The sequence below is a fragment of the Dendropsophus ebraccatus genome, chromosome 1 (genome assembly GCF_027789765.1).
Source record: "Dendropsophus ebraccatus isolate aDenEbr1 chromosome 1, aDenEbr1.pat, whole genome shotgun sequence".
Lineage (NCBI taxonomy): Eukaryota > Metazoa > Chordata > Amphibia > Anura > Hylidae > Dendropsophus > Dendropsophus ebraccatus.
The window spans coordinates 226133072-226155396 of record NC_091454.1 but is presented as its reverse complement, the minus strand read 5'-3'; the positions used below and the strand labels follow the sequence as shown (position 1 = coordinate 226155396).

Sequence of the window (22325 nt, the reverse complement as noted above, 5' to 3'; positions counted from 1 at the left end):
ATTAATGTGTTAAAAAGGAATATATGTGTGTGTCAATTTTATTTGTTTAATTATTATTATTATTATTATTATTATTATTATTATTATTATTATTATTATTATTATTATTATTATTATTATTATTATTTTCAACTTAAAAGATACAAAAATATAGTTTTCCCACTATGGTCATAAAACATTTGGGGTCATTTCTTTTTCCAGGGATCACTTCCTGTGTGCAATGTGACTAAAGTCCTATTACACCAAACAAATTCAGGCTGTAGAAAAAAAATACAAATTTGGTCAGCTCTCCTAGAACACTATTCACACTAGGCAGGAGCATGTTGCTATGGCTGAAATTGCAAACATACAAAAACACGGAGAAATGCAACAGCTCACAGCTATGGCAAGATAGAGACCTAATACAAATATGAAAATCACTAAAAGCAGCCCCCCCAACTGAAAAAAAAAAAAAAAACCTCCATAAAAATAATGAGGCTCTTGGTTACCATTTGCAAACAATGTAAACTATCCCACCAACGATAAGGTGGTCTCATGCCGGGATGGACCTACACTGTACTATGGCCTCTCCATGGCATATAAAAAGCCTATGCTCTCGCAAAAATAATAACACACCTGGGTGGGATGGGTGGAGTGCACAAGCAAGGATCTTGCCATTGAGGTGAGCTGTTGCATTTCTCTGTGTTTGCAATTTCAGCCATAGCAACGTGCTTCTGCCTAGTCTGTGTTCTAGGAGAGCTGACCAAATTTGTCTTTTTTTTTTCTGTGTTCCAGATGGGGGGAGCCGCTGCCTCTACTTGGTTGTGCACTCCATCCATCCCACCCAGGTGTGTAATTACTTTTGCCAGTATAAGATGGATCCTGCATGCCGAGAGCATAGCCATATTATATGCCATGGAGAGGCTAGTACAGTGTAGGTACATTCCAGCATGAGGCCACTTTATCATGGTGGGGTTGTTTACACTATTTGCAAATGGTAACCAAGAGCCTTATTACTTTTATGGAGATTTTTTTTTTTTTTGGCAGTTGGGGGGGCTGACTCTTTAGCGATCTTCACATCGGTATTGGGTCTGTATCTTGCCATTGCGGTGAGCTGTTGCATTTCTCTGTGTTTTTGTGTGTTTGCAATTACTGGCTGTACTTCGTTGAATACTGGCTGTTCTGGCCGATAAATGCTTTGTGTCATGTGACATGTTAAAAGACCATGATAAGCTGATGTCGGCTGATTGTGGTCATTCAACATGCAGGTCTGCTGTTCATTGCTGTAGACCGCCATTGACTTCAATGGGCCACCTAAACCTGCATCGATAGATCGTCCGGACAGCCCTTCCTGCATCTCTAATCCTTCTTGCTCACTGTCTGTGCATGTAATAGCTTAGACAGCGAGTGAGGGACAAGGGAGGAGTGAGCATTGAGCTCACAACCCCTGATTAACCCCTGAGGAAGTTCCCAGTAAAGAATGGAACACGTGGGGAGCAGTGGACCCCGACATGGACCTTCTGATTATTTGTTGATATTTTGGTAACTTTCTGGTTTACCTGCCCTTACTTGTTTTACACATCTCTTGGTAGTTTTTCTACCTCACCATCATTGTTTACAATAGTGGGGCACAGTTATCACCTCAGATTTATTCGTTAGGTATGGTGCTTGCCATTTTTGCTTGAGTGTCCTGGAAACCTTTCCCTATATATTGTGGGGCCCCCTTGATGTATTTTCTGTGTTTTTAGATATTTTTAACTCTTTATGTCCCTGTGTGATGATTGATACTTTGATTTATGTGAAATAAAGATACATATATTGTTTTTCTTATTTGTTCGGCGTGCCAGAGAGTATGTATGACAGGCCTTTCTTTTTGTTTGTTTGGTACTATTCATATCCCTGTCATCTTCTGAGCACCCTGTAACATTGCTGGTGCATAGTCCACATATTTTTGTCATAGCATTGAGCTGACAGGTTGGCACATGCTTCCCCCTTTAATATTGTGCTGTGCATTATGGCCTTATAGATTCTCATAAACATAAGAGATATGTTCACTTATCTGTCATTTTATTAGGACAAGCTATTTGATGTGTTTTTGGGCCTCCCGATTTTCCCACAGCAGATGATGTCAGAGGAATGAAGCATTGAACATGTTGAATTTCAGCTGCCAGAAGGCTTCCACGCCTAGAACAAATTTAAGCCTTGTACCAATATACCAAACTGCATCCATTTCAAAAAGTTTGCCACAATTTTGAAGTTCAATAAAATTTATGAAATCAACTAAAAAGATTCATTCGAAATGTAGATTGTTTGTCCCAATAGTCTCTTTGCAGTGCTGTGGAATATAGTGGTTATTTATAAAGAAATTATTATTAATAGAATAATTAATATAGACTTTAATATAGACAAAATTGCAATAATGCAATATAAACATTTGCTTGATACAGAACACATTTTTTGGTCGACACTGAAATAAAGTCTCTGAACTAGTGAAAGAATATTATTTTTATTTGGACACAGGCTGAATTTTACCATTATCAAAAAAATGTTTGATTGATGAAGAAAATTACATTTTTGGGGGGAAACTGAATTAGTTAGAAAACACTAAGTGCAATGGGTGTGACAAGATCTATAGTCTTGGTGCATATCCTACTGATTATTTGCATCTTCTTTAAGCAGGGCTATAAAAAGTTTGCCACTCTATTGCCATCTTAAAGTCAATGTCGGAGAAACAGAAGATGATGGTGGAGGTAAAGGTTATAATAGTGACCAAGCAGCCCTGCAGTTAGAATGTTTACACAGAGGAGAACAGTCATGCTTACATTTCTGGCCAATTTAAATTTCCATGTGAGCAGGTGACAAAAGGAGAGCTGTTTGTGCTTAAATAACAACATTGTTAGAGGAGGCGACCAAATGACACAAGGCAGGCTCAGCCCTGATGCTGGCATCCACCCTGTTGTCCCTGCCCAGGCAGTCTCTAAACTGTACAGCTCCTTGTTGCCTCTTCCCAATACCTCATCCCCCTCGGCTCCTTCCCCCTCCATAGGGGGGGATGGGGAGGCTGGGAAAACAGCTTTTTGAGTACAGAAAGGTTTTTTTTTGTCTAATAAACTATTACAGAATTTCTTTAAATTGCTTGTACTATTGATTTCTGCAAAAATATTTTAGAAAACAGCCACACTATTGACAATAATACCGAACCAATACAAATAAATTAAAAAGCCTCTAAAAGAACCAATAATTTGGGTGCTGGATTTTTTTTTGTTAAATAAAAAAGATGGCGGTCTACGACTCTGTATAGACTACTGTGAACTCAACAAAATCACCACCAAGGACCAGCACTCACTTCCTATAATCCCAGATGTCCTAAACAAGGTAGTAGGTGACCGATGGTTCTGAAAAATCGACGTTCAGGGTGCCTACAATCAGATCTGGATTAAAGAGGGGGATGAGTGGAAGCTTTTAATACTCCCGAAGGGTATTTCAGTATTTGGTAATGCCCATCGGTCTAAATAATGCTCCCGCCGTCGTCCAACGTTTTGTGAATTATATTTTTCGGGATCTGTTTGGCTGGTATGTGGTTATTTACCTGGACAACATCCTCATTTTCGCCTCGGACTGGGAGTCTCATCAAAAACATGTATGTGAGGTGTTGTCCAGGTTATAAAAAAAAATCTTTGTGTGCTAAATTTTGTTTGGCATCAAAGAGGTTGGGTTTCTTGGGTGCATTCTGCCCCCCAATTCAGTGCAGATGGACCCAAAAAAATATTGGCGTTGCTTGAGTAAGTTAGACCCAAAAGAAACCTAAAGATTTTTGGGGATTTATCAGGAATTTCTCCTTGATTGTCAAACCTCTTACTGAACTGACTGAAAAGGTCAGAAACAGCCCTTTGTACAGTTAAAAAAAAAAAAAAAAAAGTTTTTCTTACATTCCTGTATTGGTACACCCAAGGTCAATGCTTCTGAGGCCGGTGTTGGGGCAGTGTTGTCTCAAGGTAAAGAACCCTATACCAATTTAAGACCAGTGGCATATTACTCCAGAAAGTTCTCCACCTTGGGGGTTAATTATAATATTGGGAACGGAGAGCTGCTGGCCATAAAGTTGGCTTTTGAGGAGTGAAGACACTTTCTGGAGGGAGACAGACATCAGTTTATGGTTCTGATGGACCATAATAACCTCTTGTATTTGGACAAGGCAAAACGACTAAATCCTCGCCGAGCAAGTTGGGCATTGTATTTTATTAGGTTTTTTTTTATTATTCTTTATTTATTTAAAATATATATATATATATCTCAATTACAAATTACATGTCCAAAGTTGCAAAAAGGAAAGTATGCATTACAACAATTACAATAAGTAGTCGTACCAGATTAAAAAGACTACAAAATTAAATACATAACATCCATAACATACACCATAAAACATCCCTAATTTGCATGATCAGAAAGGCTCTTTTAATATTATGATGGAATGTCCTACCTGTTTTTTTTACTAGGTTTCATTTTATTGTTACCTATCGCCAGGGGCTAAGCATGTTAAAGCCAAAGCCTTGTCCTGAAGCTTTGGGGTCAATAAAGTACCAGAGGTGGAACCCAAGAGTGTTCTTCCACCAGGCGTAATGTTAGCTAGTATGTCCGTTGACTTAAAGTCCTTAATTTTGAGATCTCAAAATACTGCGCCTGTGAATTTACCTCCTGAAAAACTGTTTTTAACCGGTGCATCTCAGGTTAAAGGTGTGAGATGAAATTCACTCCTGTGCTTTGGCTGGTCACCCTGGCATAGCAGGTACTGGTTATTTGTTGTCTGGTTCATGTTATTGGCCTTCCTGGCAGAAAGATGAGCAGGAGTTTGTAAAAGCCTGTGAGACTCCTAGGTCATTGCCAGAGAGTCTTCTCCAACCTCTCCCTCTTCCTAGCAGACCCTGGTCTCACATATCCATGGATTTTATTACCGACCTTCCCTCCTCCCAGGGGAAGATTGTGGTCTGGGTTGTTTTGGACAGGTTTAGGAAAATGTGCTAAAACCTAGTAGCATTGAAAAAACGGCCCAACGCTAAGGCCCTAACAAGTTTGTTTATTCTACATGTCTGTCACCTCTATGGCATACCCACGAATATTGTGTCGAACAGAAGAATTCAGTTTGTGTCAAGGTTCTGGAGGGCGTTCTGCAGCCTATTGGGCACCTTGTTGTCTTTTTCCTCTGCTTTTCACCCCGAGACCAACTGGCAAACCAAATGTTTAAATCAATCTCTGGAGCAGTATTTAAGGAGTTATGTTGCCGACAACCAGGAGAGGTGGTCTGAATTCTTGTCCATGGCAAAATTCACCCTCAATAATCATGTCAATGCCTTGACAAAATTGTCCCCCTTTTTTTGCAGTTACTTTTCTCATCCCAAATTCTCTGCAGTACCTAACCAAGAAGCGCAATTTTCATTGGTTAGTGATTTAACAAAAAAAACTGTGCACGGTTTGGGCTCAGACTATTGCGAAATGATCAACAGAAACAAGCAAGATACGCCAACCATAAACGTTGTCCCGGCCTAGATTACGCAGTGGTTGATAAAGTCTGGTTGTCCACAAAGAACCTACATCTCTGAGTACTCTCTGCTAAGCTTTCTCCTCATTATATAGGACCCTTTTCCATCACTGAAATCAAAAATCCAGTTTCCTTCAGATTACAATTACTTTGTTCTCTTAAAATTCACCCAGTGTTGCATAAGAGTCTGTTCAAAAGATATACTTCTCCAGCGTTCTCTTGTGGGGCAACAGGCAGACCCATATTAATGCTTGCTGCTGCCCCATCTTCACGCACCAATTGGCCATACCAGGTCTGACCAATACCACCATACCCCCCACCCCCCTGGAAAAGACACCAGATTTACTAGCAAGTCTGAACAGGAGGTGAGAGACTAAAAAAATAAAAACAAAAAAAAAAATGTTTTTTTCTTTCCCCCTGCTCCCTGGTGCTGCCCCCCTGCAAGGTGCTGCCCTAGGCACCAGACCACGGGTGCCTAGTGGTAAATACGGCCATGGCAACAGGTCAGGTATCTGTCAGAAACTTACGTCTGCGCATTCCTGGATTGCTACCTGCAGTCTGCCGAATGCCTCCCCGAAGTACCGCCCCAGATTCTCAGGGGGGCACCACAACAGCATCACACTATAGGAGCACGCCCCAGCTCTTAGCCCCAGCTCAGACTGCTGGGTAACATCACAGGTACCTGATAGAATCCCTTGTTACCATTGATGCTGGAGGTATACAGTATGTCATCAGCCACGAAGCAAGGCAAAGCAGAAGCTGTGCTTCATCTCATGGAGTTTGACTGGCAGTGGTCGGTACTAGTCCTCTCTATGTGTTGTCATAGAGAATCAGAGGGCCGGTCCAATAATCTTCTGGACCAGACCTCTGACCTCCTATAAAGTGTTTTAAAGTCAATGCTTGGCTATTTAGTCCACATCTCTTGCAAGCTTGGAAGTCCCTGCATTTATCCTGTGTTGTTTTTTTGGCTTTTCTGACCTCTGCATCTGTATCCTGGTTTTCCGCCTGCCCTATCCTTTTGGCCCAGTGACCCCACTCTCCTATTTGACTCTCATTTGGTACCGCTGCTGTCCTCAAGTTTTTCTATGGGGCCCCATGACTCCTAGCTACAGCCCTGGCAAACTGTACTCCCTTCATTGGAAGTATAATGCACACTGTACCTTTTTTATAATAAGAATAGGTAAGACTATAATCCTTGATATTAAAGGGGTTATCCAGCGCTACAAAAACATGGCCACTTTTCCCCCCACTGTTGTCTCCAGTTCAGGTGCGGTTTGCAATTAAGCTCCATTCACTTCAATGGAACTGAGTTTCAAAACCCCACCCAAACTGGAGACAACAGTAGGGGAAAAGTCGCCATGTTTTTGTATGGCTGGATAACCCCTTTAATTACTCCTGAGCAGAACTTGATACCGGCCTGCCCTGTTCCATTCCTATAATCACTAGATGCTGCTCTGGTCTCTGCCTGATAGGCCTGGTGCTAAGGAAGGGAACGTAGTCATTGTGATTATGTAGTTATGCACCTACCAGGAGGGCTGCGTACAGCGAGCCAAAGGTTTCCTTACACTGCTGGCTGCTGATTTCTCAGCTATAAACTTAGAATTAAATACAATGAAACAGATCCTTCTTCTCTCTGATTCAGCCATACTACCTTTTATGTGAACTACAATTAACAGAGAATTGGAAAGAACTTGTTAAATCCCACCCTCTGATTTTATTAGTACCAGAAGGCCTTATGCCTACTGTAATATAGAGGAGGCATAATTGTATAAATCTTTTTTGGGGGGAAACGGTTGGCTCCATTACGCTACTGGATGATAAGGTTATGAAAGACATAAATAAAATAGTAGATGTACCCTTTATTGTTGTAGCATGACTGTCACCCTGCTGACAAAGTGTGGTCAATAGAGGCTAATGGTGCGTTTACACAGACAGATTTATCTGACAGATCTTTGAAGCCAAATCCAGGAATGGACTATAAACAGGGGTCAGGTCATAAAGGAAAGACTGGGATTTTCCCTCTTTTCAAATCCATTCCTGGCTTTGGCTTCTAAAATCTGTCAGATATATCTTTCTGTGTAAACGCACCCTTTGGGTAGGACTTATTTTTCACTAGGCACCCCTTTTCCCCTTCCCCCCTTGTATACTCCTCCTTTACCCTCTTGGGGTGGGCAGAGTAGCTTTCTTGTCTTATTGACGGCTTTCTGCAAAGGAACCTTAAGTCAGAGTCAAGTCCAGGTCTTGCTTGCAGTGTGCAAGCTGGGTGGCTGGAGCATCAGGTAAGTGCGAAATGGCTGAGTTCCTACATTATGGCTAATGTGGTAATACAGCCCAACACTTACCCCTCCATGTTCCTCGAGACATCGATTTGGAGAATGAGCAGTCAAAGTGCCTGGTATATCATGAACTCTAAATACATGTCTGAACAAGGGGGGCAAGTTGGGTATGCCAGATGTCCATTGGCTACACTCTGACCTCACCTCTCTCCAATACTTTACATACGAATTAGACTGCATAGATCAATCCTGTCCATATCATCCATCATATACATATAATGTGAATAGCTAATGCTGATATACTGACCACACCTCTTCCTGTTTTCTCCTGATGATCATGGCTCCAAACAAAACAAAAAAAATGTGTAGTTCAACAAGGAATCTTTAAAAACAAACAACTTTTTTAGGTTCTAAATAATAAAAAAATTGGCATCCTGGGTACAGAGGTAATGTATACAAATGCTGAAGCATCTTTGAAAGCGACCATGTTTTATAGGCCTGGACAACCCTTTTCATTCTTTCGCCTCCACAATGATGTTCTGTATAACTAAAGTTTGTAATATATATATAATTTAGAATTGACGTGAAATAATATTTTTCTATAATCCTCCGCTGACCGTCACACTGGAGACTGATCAGACAGGAGCAGAGATATCTCCGGGGAGTTCTTCTACCTGCTCCCTTGTCTTCATCTTGTAGATAAATATCGGCAGGTAATGTCTCACATTCAGGGGTCTGGTGGTCATAGAAGCTGACGCAGCCGCTGTGTATCATTGTCACCCATCACCTCTGTTTATCTTGAGGACAGAACTGAAGGAAAATCCAAGGAACAAGAACGTGAAGATGAATGCAGAGACTGAGCAGCTATCTGGTGTGAGTAATGTGGGGTACACCATTGTATACATATCACTTATATATGTCTGAGATTATTTATATGGACAAAATGTGTTCAATGTTCTAATGTTTTAACTATGGATTCATTCAAGTTTAAGAATCTTATGATAAAATGATTAAATGTATTAAACTCCTGATGATCTGAGGAAACTCTAGGATGCTGTAAAGAATAACATATGAACATCATTGTATTTGATTATCTTTATATATGGATCAGTCATGACATTAGAACCATCTGCCTTATACTGTTTGGGGTCTCCCTTTTGCCACATTTCATCCATTCAGGTATAGACTGCACAATATGTCTGACGGTGTCCTTCGGCATGTAGAACTAGGACTCTGGCTCTATCATCTGAAAGCTGTGCAGTGTGGCCCACATGGATCAGACTTGTTTCCCCAGCACATCAGTTGTGGACATGACAACACTAATCAATATGAAATGATGTTTTTTTTCTTGAAAAATATAATATTACAAGTTATGGGCATTAGATTTCTGGTGATTCTTTCATCCAGGGATTATTCTGATTGCAATTTTAGGAAGGGAAAAAAAAAAACAATTAACAATTATCTACCTAGGGTTTTTGCCTTTCTCTGGATCAACACAGTAGGGTTTCTGTACGTTGAACTTGTTGGACTTCATTGTCTTTTTTCAACCTTTTTAACTTACTAACCTTTCTAAAAGTGTTTGTGCTAAGCGACAAATAGCTATAAATTTTAATGTCAGTCACAGCAAAAGGCAAAACACCACAGCACAAATATCAGGTACACTTTGGCTAAACCAAGGTAATACAATGGGTAAGGAAGGTTTTCTTACCTCTTTAACCTTCATCCGGCTGACAAGGTACAATTGTACCTATTCCGTTTTAAAATTGCAATAATTTTTTTAGAGGACTGAAATTTCTGGACAAGTTTCGGTCCAGAATATATTGGCCAAATTTCAATAAAATATCTCCACCCCCTTCCGAGATAAGGGGTCGAGATACTTTTGCATCCATAACAAGCTGCATAGGTACAAATGTACCCCCATATATTTTGAATGAAGATAATGCAAGGAAAAAAGAATATATATTTTTTTAAATGATAATGCTATTTCATTATTATAAACAAGTTAAAAAAACTGTTCATTTAAATTATAAAAGAAAATGTAAGAAACTTTTTTTAATTGATTTTCTTCGCAAGTAATGCATGTTGTCTTTGCTACCGAGTGTTCATTGCAAATGGGTTTCACACAAACCACACAAGACTTTCTAATCTTACGTAGTTTTCGCCTCAGGTCTCAGCAGACATAGCAACTACCAACAACAGGGGAGGGTCCACGACTACCATGAGGTATTTGGAGGCCAGCTGCTGCTTGCGATGCTACCACAATGCATCGTCCAAGCACCAATTTTACTGCACCTCGAAGAAAATGGTTTCTTCATCATTCGTTTTGTTCTACGATCTTCAATTGCAGGCATACACTGCTGATTTGCAAGATCTTTCAGGAACTTTCTTCGTTGATCCTTTGTCCTGAAGCTTGGATTGTGTTCTCTGTAGACGATGTAGGATGCTAACCCAGTGACGTCAATCATATTGTAGAAAAATGCCAGAGGCCAAGGTAATGTTCGTCGTTTCACAGTGTACTCTCCCAACGTTTTATCCATAACATCAACTCCGCCTTTTGTTTAGTTGTAGTATTTTATTATCTCTGGCTTGGCTGATAGTGTCTCTTCAACTTCTCCCGTCATGTGTATAGATGATAGAAGCATGACTGATTTGTTATTCTTTGGTACATATGAACAGACTGTTGCATCATGATTGTAGGCAAAATTTGTCGAGTTTACAGGCCTTTCTTTGGCAGGCTGCATGTTGCTAGGTAGGAACCTTTTGTTTTTTCTTACTGTACCAACTAGTGTCATGTTTCAGGCGTTAAATACCTTAGCTAGTTCCATGGTTGTAGAGAAGTTATCGGTGGAGACATTTCTTCCAGAGCCTTTATACGAGCTCACTAGGTCCAATACTGTTCGTTCACCAATGTTTACTTATCGAGGACCATCAGTTGGTTTCCCAGTGTAGAGCTGACCTGGTAATGGGTAGGCATTTGACGAGTCACAAGCCCAGAAAATCTTTTGCCATATTTAGCTAGTTCTGAATATATATACTGGGTAAATTTATACTGGTATATACTGGGTAAAATATGCACATGAACAAAATATTGATAATATCTGGGAAGAACAGCACATTTGTAGCTGAATGAACTTTAGTTTCTGAAACCAAGTTAAGGAGAAAGTCTTCCCACAGTGGATTTATATGAAGGTACAATTGTACCTCTGCAGCCTGTTAAAGTTGTAAAATTATGCAGCCTGACGAAGGTTAAATTTTTCACTCTTTGTTTCATTGCAGCCATTTAGTAAGTTCCATTTTTTTTTTGCTCAATAATGTGCACTATGCACTTCCATTATTGTACACTCTGCACCCCCCCCATTATTGTACACTCTGCACCCCCCCCCCCATTATTGTACACTCTGCACAACCCCCCCGCCAATATTTTATACTCTGCACACACACACACACACACACACACCATTATTGTACACTTTAAATAAAATAAAGTTTTTATTTGTATAGCTCACACAGATTCTGCAGCGCTGCAACTTGCACCCAATCTTGGCAGAAAAACAAACAGAAATGTAGATATTTTTGCAAATTTATAAAACAAGAAAAACTGAAATATCTCAATAACATAAGCACCCTTTTGAGCTAGTAAAGCCATAAGTCTTCTTGGGAATGATACAACAAGTTTTTCACTCATGGATTTAGCGATCCTCTGCCATTCTTCTTTGCAGATCCTCTTCAGGCCACTCAGGTTGGATGGTGAACGTTAGTGGACAGAGGTTTTAATCCAGGATTTCTCTGTACTTAAAGAGAACCAATCACCTAAAATTAACTGTCCCTATAATAAAAGTTTCTCTCTCCCTAAGTCTATTCCTGAAGATACAGACTGCATTTACAGTCTGTATCTTATACTGTACCCAATCCTGTATAGTAGTAAAAGTATTGCTGGGCGCCGCCATCTTGATGACGTCACTTGCGTTCCAGCGGTGCGTTCCAGCAGTGGAACGCAACTGACGTCATGAAGATGGCGGTGCCCGGGAATACTGCACCGCTATACAGGATTAGGTAAAGTATAAGATACAGACTGCAAAGGCAGTCTGTATCTCCATAAGGTCTACTTATAAAGATACAGACTGCCTGTGCAGTCTGTATCTTATACTTTACCTAATCCTATGTAGCAGTGTAGTGAGCCGGGCGCCATCTTGATGACTGGAACGCACCGCTGGAACGCAAATGACGTCATCAAGATGGCGCCCGGCATTACTGCACCGCTACAAAGGAGTAGGTAAAGTATAAGATACAGACTGCAAAGGCAGTCTGTATCTTTATAAGTAGACCTTATGGAGATACAGACTGCCTTTGCAGTCTGTATCTTATACTTTACCTACTCCTATGTAGCGGTGCAGTAATGCCGGGCGCCATCTTGATGACGTCATTTGCGTTCCAGCGGTGCGTTCCAGTCATCAAGATGGCGCCCGGCTTACTACACTGCTACATAGGATTAGGTAAAGTATAAGATACAGACTGCAAATGCAGTCTGTATCTTCATGAGAAAACTAATAGGTTTAATTAGGACAGATATACACAGCGATCTCGCGCTGTATAGCGCGAGATCGCTGTGTATTTACAGAGCGGCGGGCAAAGGCTCATGGGAGCTCTTCCTGCCGCTCTGCATGCCGGGAGCTTCCTGTCACGCGCCGACTCTTTTGAAAAGAGCCGGCGCGTGACAGTGAAGAGAGACATGAATAAATTAAAAACGCGGACAGAAAATTCCTTAATTCTATTTACAAATATTAATAAAAAAGTAATTTAAATAGAATTAAGGAATAAAAAAAAAAAAAAATCTTCCGTGATTGGTTCTCTTTAACCACATTCATCTTTACCTTGATGAGAAGATGAACCCTAAGATCACTGTGGCAGAGCTCCAGAGATGCAGTAGGGAGATGGGAGAAAGTTCCATAAAGTCAACTTTCACTGCAACCCACCTCCAGTCGGGGCTTTATGGCAGAGTGTGCCGACAGAAGCTTCTCCTCAGTGCAAGAAATATGAAAGCCCGCTTACAAGAAGGACTCCCAGAGTATGAGAAATAAGATTGGTCTGATGAGATGAATATTGAAATTTTTGGTGTTAATTCTAAGCGTTATGTATGGAGAAATTCTCATCACCTGCCTAATAACATCCTAACAGTGAAGCTAATGTTATTTCCTGGTTACAAATTTCCTTGTTTCTCTGACTTTGGCTTAGGCTTCTTGTCGATTCTCTCCGACTTCTGATTTTGTACTGCATTGACAGATAGTTCTTGACCCAGATTGTTTACCTTGAGTATATTGTGTTTGTTCAATCTGTCTTTGTCTCCGTGTTTATCCGCTGCCAGCCTAGGGCAGATAGTGGTAAGTAGGCAGGGACAGCGGTGTGGGTGCCAGTGCAGGGCCTCACCTGTCCTGTGTCTTAGAGTCCCAACCCAACATTAGAATGGCAGAGGATCCCAGAATTCATGTGTAAAAAGAACTTGTTGCATCATTCCTCCGAAGAATCATGGCTGTACTAACTCAAACGTTTGTTCTGTCAAAATGGAGTGCAAAGTGTACATTAATGGGTAAAAAATGAACTTCTTGAACTTACCAAATCTCTGCAATGAAACAAAGTAAAAAATTTAAAGGGGTCTGAATAAACATTTGCCCATTAGATGGGAAATAAACATACTAATTTCAGCTGTAATTTATCCCAATGCTGCATGTGCTGTGTAGGTTACTGGTTCTAATGGTAGACCAATGGATGTGATAGCACTCTACAGCTTTAGTGTAGAAAAAAAAAAAATAACTTTTTTGTTTGTTTTGTCTGCTCTCTGTTCTACACACAGAAAGAAAATCTGACAGCGGTCACTGAGTTTTACCTCTTAGGATTTCAAGTCAGCAAAAGTTTAAGAATTTGCATGTTCTATGTTTTCTTGATGGTTTATTGGGGGACAATATGTGGGAACCTCCTGATCATCATCCTGGTGTCCACCAGCAAGATCCTCCACACCCCAATGTACTTTTTCATCTCACAACTCTCCATCAGTGACATCCTGTTAACCACAAATATTGTCCCCAACATGCTCCAAATGCTATTGAATAATGGGGCGACCATGACTTTTATTGGTTGTATTACTCAGCTTTATTTCTTCTGTACCTCTGAAACATTTGAATGTCTTCTACTGGCTGTAATGTCTTATGACAGGTATGTGGCCATCTGTAATCCCCTCCGATACTCCTCCATCATGACAAGTGGACATTGTGTGATATTGGCCACTGTTTCATGGTTGATTGGATTTTGTACTACTTTTATTTCCAGCACATCAATGACAAAGCTCAACTTTTGTGGCCCAAATGTCATTGACCATTTATACTGTGACATTGTTCCATTACTAGAGCTTTCCTGTTCTGACGCCTTCATTGTCCACTTAGAGATTTATTTACTAGGTGGTCCTATTGTGTTTATTCCAACTCTAATTATCATAATGTCTTATACTTATATTATTTTAACAATTTTAAGAATTCCATCAAATATAAGTAGACAGAAAGCCTTCTCCACCTGTAGCTCCCACCTCATTGTGGTCTCTATATTTTACACAACTATTGGCAGTGTCTATGTTGTCCCAACAAAAGGTCTAACCCTCACCATGAGTAAAATCCTCTCTCTGCTATTTACTGTGTTTACTCCATTGGTCAACCCCATTATATACAGTCTGAGGAATAAAGACATTAAGAAAGCCTTAAAGGGAACACTTCATTTGTGTAGAATTATATAAAGTGTCAATGACATACAGTGGTGTACATCTATGAAGGGACTGTTCAGCTAAAGGCAGATCACTATGATTTGGTTACCTATATCACACTAGTCTTTTTACAGTAAATCCATTAGAAAATTGTCAGGAACCGGACAGCAGGACAACCCAAGACAGTGAGCCCTGACGCTGAACCCCGCCCACTGTCCCTACCTGCTTGCCGCAATCCGCCCTAAGATGGCGGCGGGCAACTTGGCGGCGGTCCCTGCACTGGCTAGGTGGGACACAAAGACAAGACAGACAGACAAAACACAATAGAGAGTAGTCCACAGTCCGGGTCACAACAATCGGGCAGCACAGTACAAAATCACAATCCAAAAGCAAGGTCAATAAACAAGCAGTATGGTCAGGGGCAGGCAGCTAGCAGGAATGGTCAGAAATACAGGCAAAGGGGTCAGAATAAATAGATCAAGAGAAACAGAACCAGGCAGAGACAAGCTCAATATCCAGCACTAGAATGAGCCTTAGCCAAATACTTATAAGGAACAAGGAGACAGTTCCAGCCCCCTATTGGACAAGGCTCCTGGTTCCGAACAGAAAAACAGAATCACCTGCGGATCAGAACTGGCAGCAGTGTAACTCCTTAACCCCTTGCCTCTAAAGCCTGTTTTGGCCTTAATGACCAAGCTAATTTTTTTAAATCTGACCTGTCTCACTTTATGCGCTTATAGCTCAGTGATGCTTTAACGTATGCTAGCGATTCTGAGATTGTTTTTTCGTCACATATGGCACTTTATGTTAGTGGCAAAATTTGGTCACTACTTTGTGTGTTTTTTGTGAAAAACATCAAAATATCATGAAAAATTAGAAAAATTTGCATTTTATGAACTTTGAAATTCTCTGCTTCTTAAAAAAGGAAGTCATAGCACATAAATTAGTTACTAAATCGCATTATCAATATGTCTTCTTTATTCTGGCATAATTTGGTAAACATATTTTACTTTTTTAAGGTGTTACGGGGCTTAGAAATTTATTAGAAATATATCTAATTTTCATGAAATTTCCAAAATGGATTTTTTTTTAGGGACCAGTTCTTTTTTTAAATGGATTTAGGAGGCTTGTATACTGGAAACCCCCATAAGTGACCCCATTTTGGAAACTAGACACCTTAAAGAATTAATCTAGGGGTATAATGAGCATTTTAACCCTACAGGGGCTGGAGGAAAGTGTTCACCATTAGGCCGTAAAAAAATGGAAAATTTAAATTTTCCAATAATATATACGTTTAGATTAAAGTTTCTAATTTTCAAAAGGAACATGAGAAAAAAACCACCCCAAAATTTGTAACGCAGGTTCTCTTGAGTACAACAGTACCCCATATGTGGGCGTAAACCACCGTATGGGCACACAGCCGGTCTCAGAAGGAAGGGAGCGCCAATTAGCTTTTTTAATGTAGATTTTGCTGAAGAAGTTTCCGAGCGCCAGGTGTGTTTGCAGAGCCCCTGTAGTGTCAGCAGAGAGAAACCCCCCCCATAAGTCACCCCATTTTCGAAAGTACACCGCTCGAAGAATACATCTTGGTGTGTGGTGACCATTTTGACCCCACAGGTATTAGAGGAAAGTATTCAGAATTAGACAGTTAATATGAAAAACCTGAATTTTTCTAATAATATGTTAGTTTAGTTTGAAATTTCTCAATTTCACAAGGAACAGGAGAAAAAAAGTACCCCAAAATCTGTAACGCAGGTTCTCCTGAGTAGAACGGTACCCCATACATGGGCATAAATCACTGCATGGGCACACAGCCGGGCTCAGTAGGGAAGGAGCGCCTATTAGCATTTTCAGTGCAGATTTTGCTGAAGAAGTTTCTGAGCGCCAGGTGCGTTTGCAGAGCCCCTGTAGTGCTAGCGGAGTAAAATCTCACCAGAAGTCACTCCATTTTGGAAAGTACACCCCTCAAAGAATTCATTTTGGGGTGTGGTGAGCATTTTGACCTCACAGGTATTAGAGGAAAGTATTCAAAAGTAGAGAGTAAAAATGAAAAACTCTAATTTTTCCAATAATATGTTTGCTTAGTCAGAAATTTCTAAATTTCACGAGGAACAGGAGAGAACATTCACCCCACAATCTGTAAAGCAGGTTCTCCTGAGTAGAATGGTACCCCATATGTGGGCATAAACCATTGTATGGGCACACAGGAGGGCTCAGAAGGAAGGAAGCGCCAATTAGCATTTTCAGTGCAGATTTTGCTGAAGAAGTTTCTGAGCGCCAGGTGTGTTTGCAGAGCCCCTGTAGTGTCAGCGGAGTAAAGTATTACCATAAGGCACCCCATTTTGGAAAGTGCACCCCTCAGAGAATTCATCTTGGGGTGTGGTGAGCATTTTGACCCCACAGGTATTAGAGGAAAGTATTCAAAAGTAGACAGTACAAATGAAAAACTCGAATTTTTCCAATAATATGTTGGTTTAGTTTGAAATTTCTCAATTTCACGAGGAACAGGGGAGAAAATTCACCCCAAAATCTGTAAAGCAGGTTCTCCTGAGTAGAACGGTACCCCATATGTGGGCATAATCCACTCTATGGGCACACAGGAGGGCTCAGAAGGAAGGAAGCGGCAATTAGCATTTTCAGTGCAGATTTTGCTGAAGAAGTTTCTAAGCGCCAGGTGCGTTTGCAGCATCCCTGTAGCGCAAGCGGAGTAAAAAAAAAAACATAAGTCCCCCCATTTTAGAAAGTGCACCCTTCAGAGAATTCATCTTGGGGTGTGGTGAGCATTTTGACCCCACAAGTATTAGAGGAAAGTATTCAAAATTGGCCATTAAAAATGAAAAACTCGAATTTTTCCAATAATATGTTGGTTTAGTTTAAAATTTCTAAATTTCATGAAGAATAAGAGAAAAAATTCGCCCCAAAAAATGTAACACAGGTTCTCCTGAGTAGAACAGTACCCCATATGTGGGCATAAACCGCTGTATGGGCACACAGCAGGGCTCAGAAGGAAGGGAGCGCCAATTTGCTGGAGCAAAACCGCAGCTAGTAATGGTTATTAGAACAGCGCAGTTACTAAAATACAATAAAAAAATGAGATTACAGGTAATGCGGGGTGGTTTACGGGCAACCTGGGGTGGTCACGGGCAACCTGGGGTGGTGATGGGCAACCTGGTGTTGTTTACGGGTAATCTTGAGGTGATTACAGGCAACCTGCTGTGGTTACGGCTAACGTGAGGTGGTTACGGACAATCTGGGTTGGTTACGGATAAACTAAAGTGCTTATATGTAATTTGGGTTGGTTACGGCAATCTGGCGTGGTTACGGGCAATCTGGAGGGGTTCATTGGCAATTTGGGGTGGTTAGAGGCAACGTGCGGTGGTTAGAGGCAACATGCGGTGGTTAGGGGCAACGTGCGGTGGTTACGGGCAACGTGCGGTGGTTACGGGCAACGTGGGGTGGTCAGGGGCAACGTGGGGTGGTCAGGGGCAACGTGGGGTGGTCAGAGGCAGCGTGCAGTGGTCAGAGGCCGCGTGCGGTTGTCAGAGGCAGCGTGCAGTGGTCAGAGGCAGTGTGCGGTGGTCAGAGGCAGCGTGCGGTGGTCAGAGGCAGCGTGCGGTGGTCAGAGGCAGCGTGCGGTGGTCAGAGGCGCCGTGCGGTGGTCAGAGGCGACGTGCGGTGGTCAGAGGCAGTGTGCGGTGGTTAGAGGCGACATGCGGTGGTTAGAGGTGACGTGGGGTGGTTAGAGGCAGTGTGCAGTGGTTACAGTCAACGTGTGGCGGTTACAGGCAACCTGGAGCGGTTATGGGTAATCTGGGGGGTTAGGGGTAATTTGGGAGTAAACTTCAGTTATTACTATAATAAAAAAAAGTGTGTGTTTTATTTTTTTGTGTGTTTGTCACTTTTTGTACTTTTACACATTTGTTTCACTGTATTACTATGATTACTGTGATATTTTCTATTACAGTAATCATAGTTCAGTGACAGAGACCAAATTGGTCTCTGTCACTTTAAATTTTCAGAGTTGGCTGGTTGTGAAGCGCATGCGCACTTCACAACCAGCCAGGACGTCGAGGAGGAAGGAACTCCAGGATGAGGTAACGTATATGGGGAAGGGGGGGTGACTGGGGGACGGGGGTGACAGGGGGGGTGGGGGCGACTTGGGGGGCGACACTGTAACACTTTTTATCCTCTGTCACCAATGATTTATGGTGACAGGGGATAAAAAGTGCCGGCAGCACTGGGAACAGGCGATCGGCGGTATATAGTATATACCGCCAATCGCCTGCTCCGGGACCACACGGGGGGGTCCCCGATCACTGCCCCGTGCTCTCCACTACCTCCGGTGGCAGAGAGCATGGGGCTTTGATCATTATTTTATTTCCATCCCTGCGAACAAACATCGTTTGTTTGCAGGGATGGGGGCGGCCATCTTGGATCTGATGGCCGCCCGGGTACGGTGATCTGGGGTCTGATCGGGGGGCTGATCTGGGGTCTGAGGGGACATTTTTCATCTCCCCCCACCGTGGATTGAACATTCTAACTAATTCTCCATGAAAAATATTCAGCAAGAGGACCATGAAACACATGCACAGTTCTTGGTGTTCATGGCTGGTCCATGTATCAACACAGACTGAAGTTTAATGGAACTGCAGAAATATTTGCATGATGCAGAACAACACAGTTTTAGTGGCACATGCAATTATATGAAAAACAGTCATTAAGACATTCTAAATTGTAAAATGGAAAGAGGATAAAGAATCATGGTGGTGAGCAAGGTCAACAAGATTAAAATTGTCATTTGGACAAAGGATGAAGTATATCAGCTCTGTAAAAAAAAATATTAAACGCATGAGGCAGCTTTCCTCATTAGGGTAAATATATTATTGAAAAAGATGGTGATTCACAGCTTGTTTGCTGCCACTATTCTCCCCCTTATATCTCTTATACCTTTAAAATGAATTTATACATTTTCTATTCTCTTCATGTCTCCTCACTATAAAACACTACTATAAAATCTGTGTTCTGTATCACTAATGTGATACTTCCTGATAACTGGCTGTAATACAAGAAGGGACTGTCTGACAGGCTTTATTGGGAAGCCTCGCGGGGCACTGCCATAAGTCATATGGTCCCCCTTCTTCCAATCTGTAAAATGTTGGATTCCACTTTAGACGATTCCATCAGAAATAGAAAAAAAATGGATTTGCACACATTCAAACAGTTTGTAAACTTTGAGATGAAACCAATTTGTGTTGCTCATCTCTAACTGGGACCTCCTGTGGGTTAAATGTATAAATTGAAATCCTTTTTGTGTCATTTTTTTATTTTCTTAAGAGGAATTAATTGGCTTCTTAAGACCAAGATACTCCATGGACCAGACTATAGGAGACCCCTGGGAAATCTCTTTATAGTTCTATCACACAGATTTTGTGTATATATACAGGTAGGCTCTTTATGCTTCATGGTTTATGTGTCTGATGACTATATCGCCTCTTCCTGAAATGATAGATGGGGCCAGGTCCACGTAAACAATAACCACAGGACTGACATGGAAATGCCAGATGTAAGTAGGGATCAATAAAATTGCCACAATATATACAGTATCATATAGTATACCAGCATAGTACTGTATATACACCATCATATATAGGAGTTTGTTCATTCCAAAGTTAACTTTCACCCACAGTAGAGGCCTTTGTAATGCCCTATGCAGGTAGTTTGTGAAAAGTCATTGAAGGAACAAGTGTGTACATAATCTGTAATGTAAAACCATGTAATACACAGCATAGTAAAACACAGGAGGAAAGGAGAATGACATTTTTACAAAGCAATTTCCCAGAGATTACAGCTGATTGTCAAGAGTAGGAGAAGAGAAAACAATGTCAATTAGTTCTTTCTTAGGACCCTATTCCACCAGACGATTATCGTTCAGATTATCGTTAAATCGTTCGAATCTAAACGATAATCGTTTGGTTGAAATGTAGTTAACGATTAACGACCGAACGAGAAATCGTTGATCGCTTTATAAGACCTGGACCTATTTTTATCGTTGCTCGTTCGCAAAACGTTCGCAAATCGTTCGCATTGAATAAGACATCGTTCGGTCTTTTGCAATAGATACGAACGCAATAGCGAATAAATAGCGAAGAAAAACGATCGCAATTACGATCATAAGTAACGATTATCGTTCCATAGAAATGAGTGAAAGTTTTTAGGTCTTTCGCAATAGCGGTCGTTTGAGATCGTTAATCGTTAACGATTATGCAAACGATAATCGTCCGGTGGAATAGGGCCCTTAGGCTAGGTTCCCACAATGTACTAAAGATCAAAAATAATGTACATTGTTGTTCATGATCATTATTTCTGGCTGTTGTTTAACAACGGCCATTGTTTTCAATCTTTAGTACGTCGTAGGAACAAAGCCTTAAAGTATTTTATATTGTTGTCATCTTCTACATGAAGTTAATTCTATATGGGTTTTTTTTGTCTATATATACAGAACAATCTGACTGTGGGCATTAGTTTCATTCTCCTAGGATTTCAAGGTGGACAAACTTTAAGAATGTTCATGTTCTGTCTCCTCCTGGTGATTTACTGTGGAACACTTTGCGGGAACCTCCTGATCATCATCCTGGTGTCCACCAGCAAGATCCTCCACACCCCAATGTACTTCTTCATCTCACAACTCTCCATCAGTGACATCTTGTTGACTTCAGATATCGCTCCCAAGATGCTCCATATCATCCTAAACAATGGGGGATTATTGATTGTATCACTCAGTTTTATTTTTTTGGTGCCATTGAAGCCTTTGAGTGTTTTCTCCTCACAGTCATGTCTTATGACCGATATGTGGCCATCTGTAACCCCCTCCATTACTCCTCAGTTATAACAAGTGCATCTTGCGTGAAGCTGACTAGTATCTGCTGGGTCTTAGGCTTTTCCCTTGTGTTGGTTTATACCATATCAACGGCAATGCTAAAATTTTGTGAACCCTATGTTATCGACCATTTCTTCTGTGATTATGTTCCTCTGCTAGAAAATGCTTGTTCAGACACCTCCATGGTCCAGATAGAGATTTATTTGCTAAGCATACCCTCAGTAATCGTTCCAAGCTGTATTATCATAGCCTCCTATGGAAAAGTCATCGGCACCATTTTACGTATACCCACCAGTACTGGTAGACAGAAAGCCTTCTCCACCTGTAGCTCCCACCTCATTGTGGTCTCCATATTCTACTGGACAATGTTCAGTGTGTATGTTTTTCCAACAAGAGGAGAAACATTAATCATCAGTAAGATCCTATCCCTGTTGTATACTGTGTACACCCCACTAATCAACCCCATGATATACAGTTTGAGGAATAAAGATATCAGGAAAGCCATACAGGAAACTAATAAAAAATTATGTATTTTTTTCAACTTTCTTAAAAATGATATAATAAAGTCTTCTGTAAAGACAATACAGTAGAGGTATATGTCCTGTAGATCTTAGTGCATCTTTATGACTGTAAGACAATGAGCTGGGCATATAAAGTAAATATCCCTGTAGGAACAGAATCTGAATATTTATGTTTAACTTCAATATCAATATTTTTGTATAACTTTTTCTGACATGTAAAGAGTTTAAAAGAAGAGATGAACAAACTTTTTAAAAGTTCGGTTCAGCAGGTTGGCTAAACTTTGATGCAAATATTATTTTTGTTTTGAACGAAACAGAACTTTTCTTAATCCCCCAAAAAAAGGTGTGTGGCCGTGGCCCATCATTGTATCTATAAGTGTATTCTTTATGT

General features: G+C 40.9%; 1 protein-coding gene and 1 pseudogene across 1 annotated transcript; both read left to right on the top strand.

The window, feature by feature from the left end:
* The first annotated feature begins 10267 nt into the window (after positions 1–10267).
* Positions 10268–14569, top strand: LOC138785674 (olfactory receptor 5P55-like). Its single transcript, XM_069961860.1, has 2 exons — positions 10268–10282; positions 13640–14569. The coding sequence occupies exons 1-2, from the start codon at positions 10268–10270 to the stop codon at positions 14567–14569; spliced, it is 945 nt and encodes a 314-aa protein (XP_069817961.1).
* A 6529-nt stretch (positions 14570–21098) lies between these two features.
* On the top strand, positions 21099–22003 carry LOC138785667 (olfactory receptor 1E5-like; annotated as a pseudogene).
* The last annotated feature ends 322 nt before the right edge of the window (positions 22004–22325 follow it).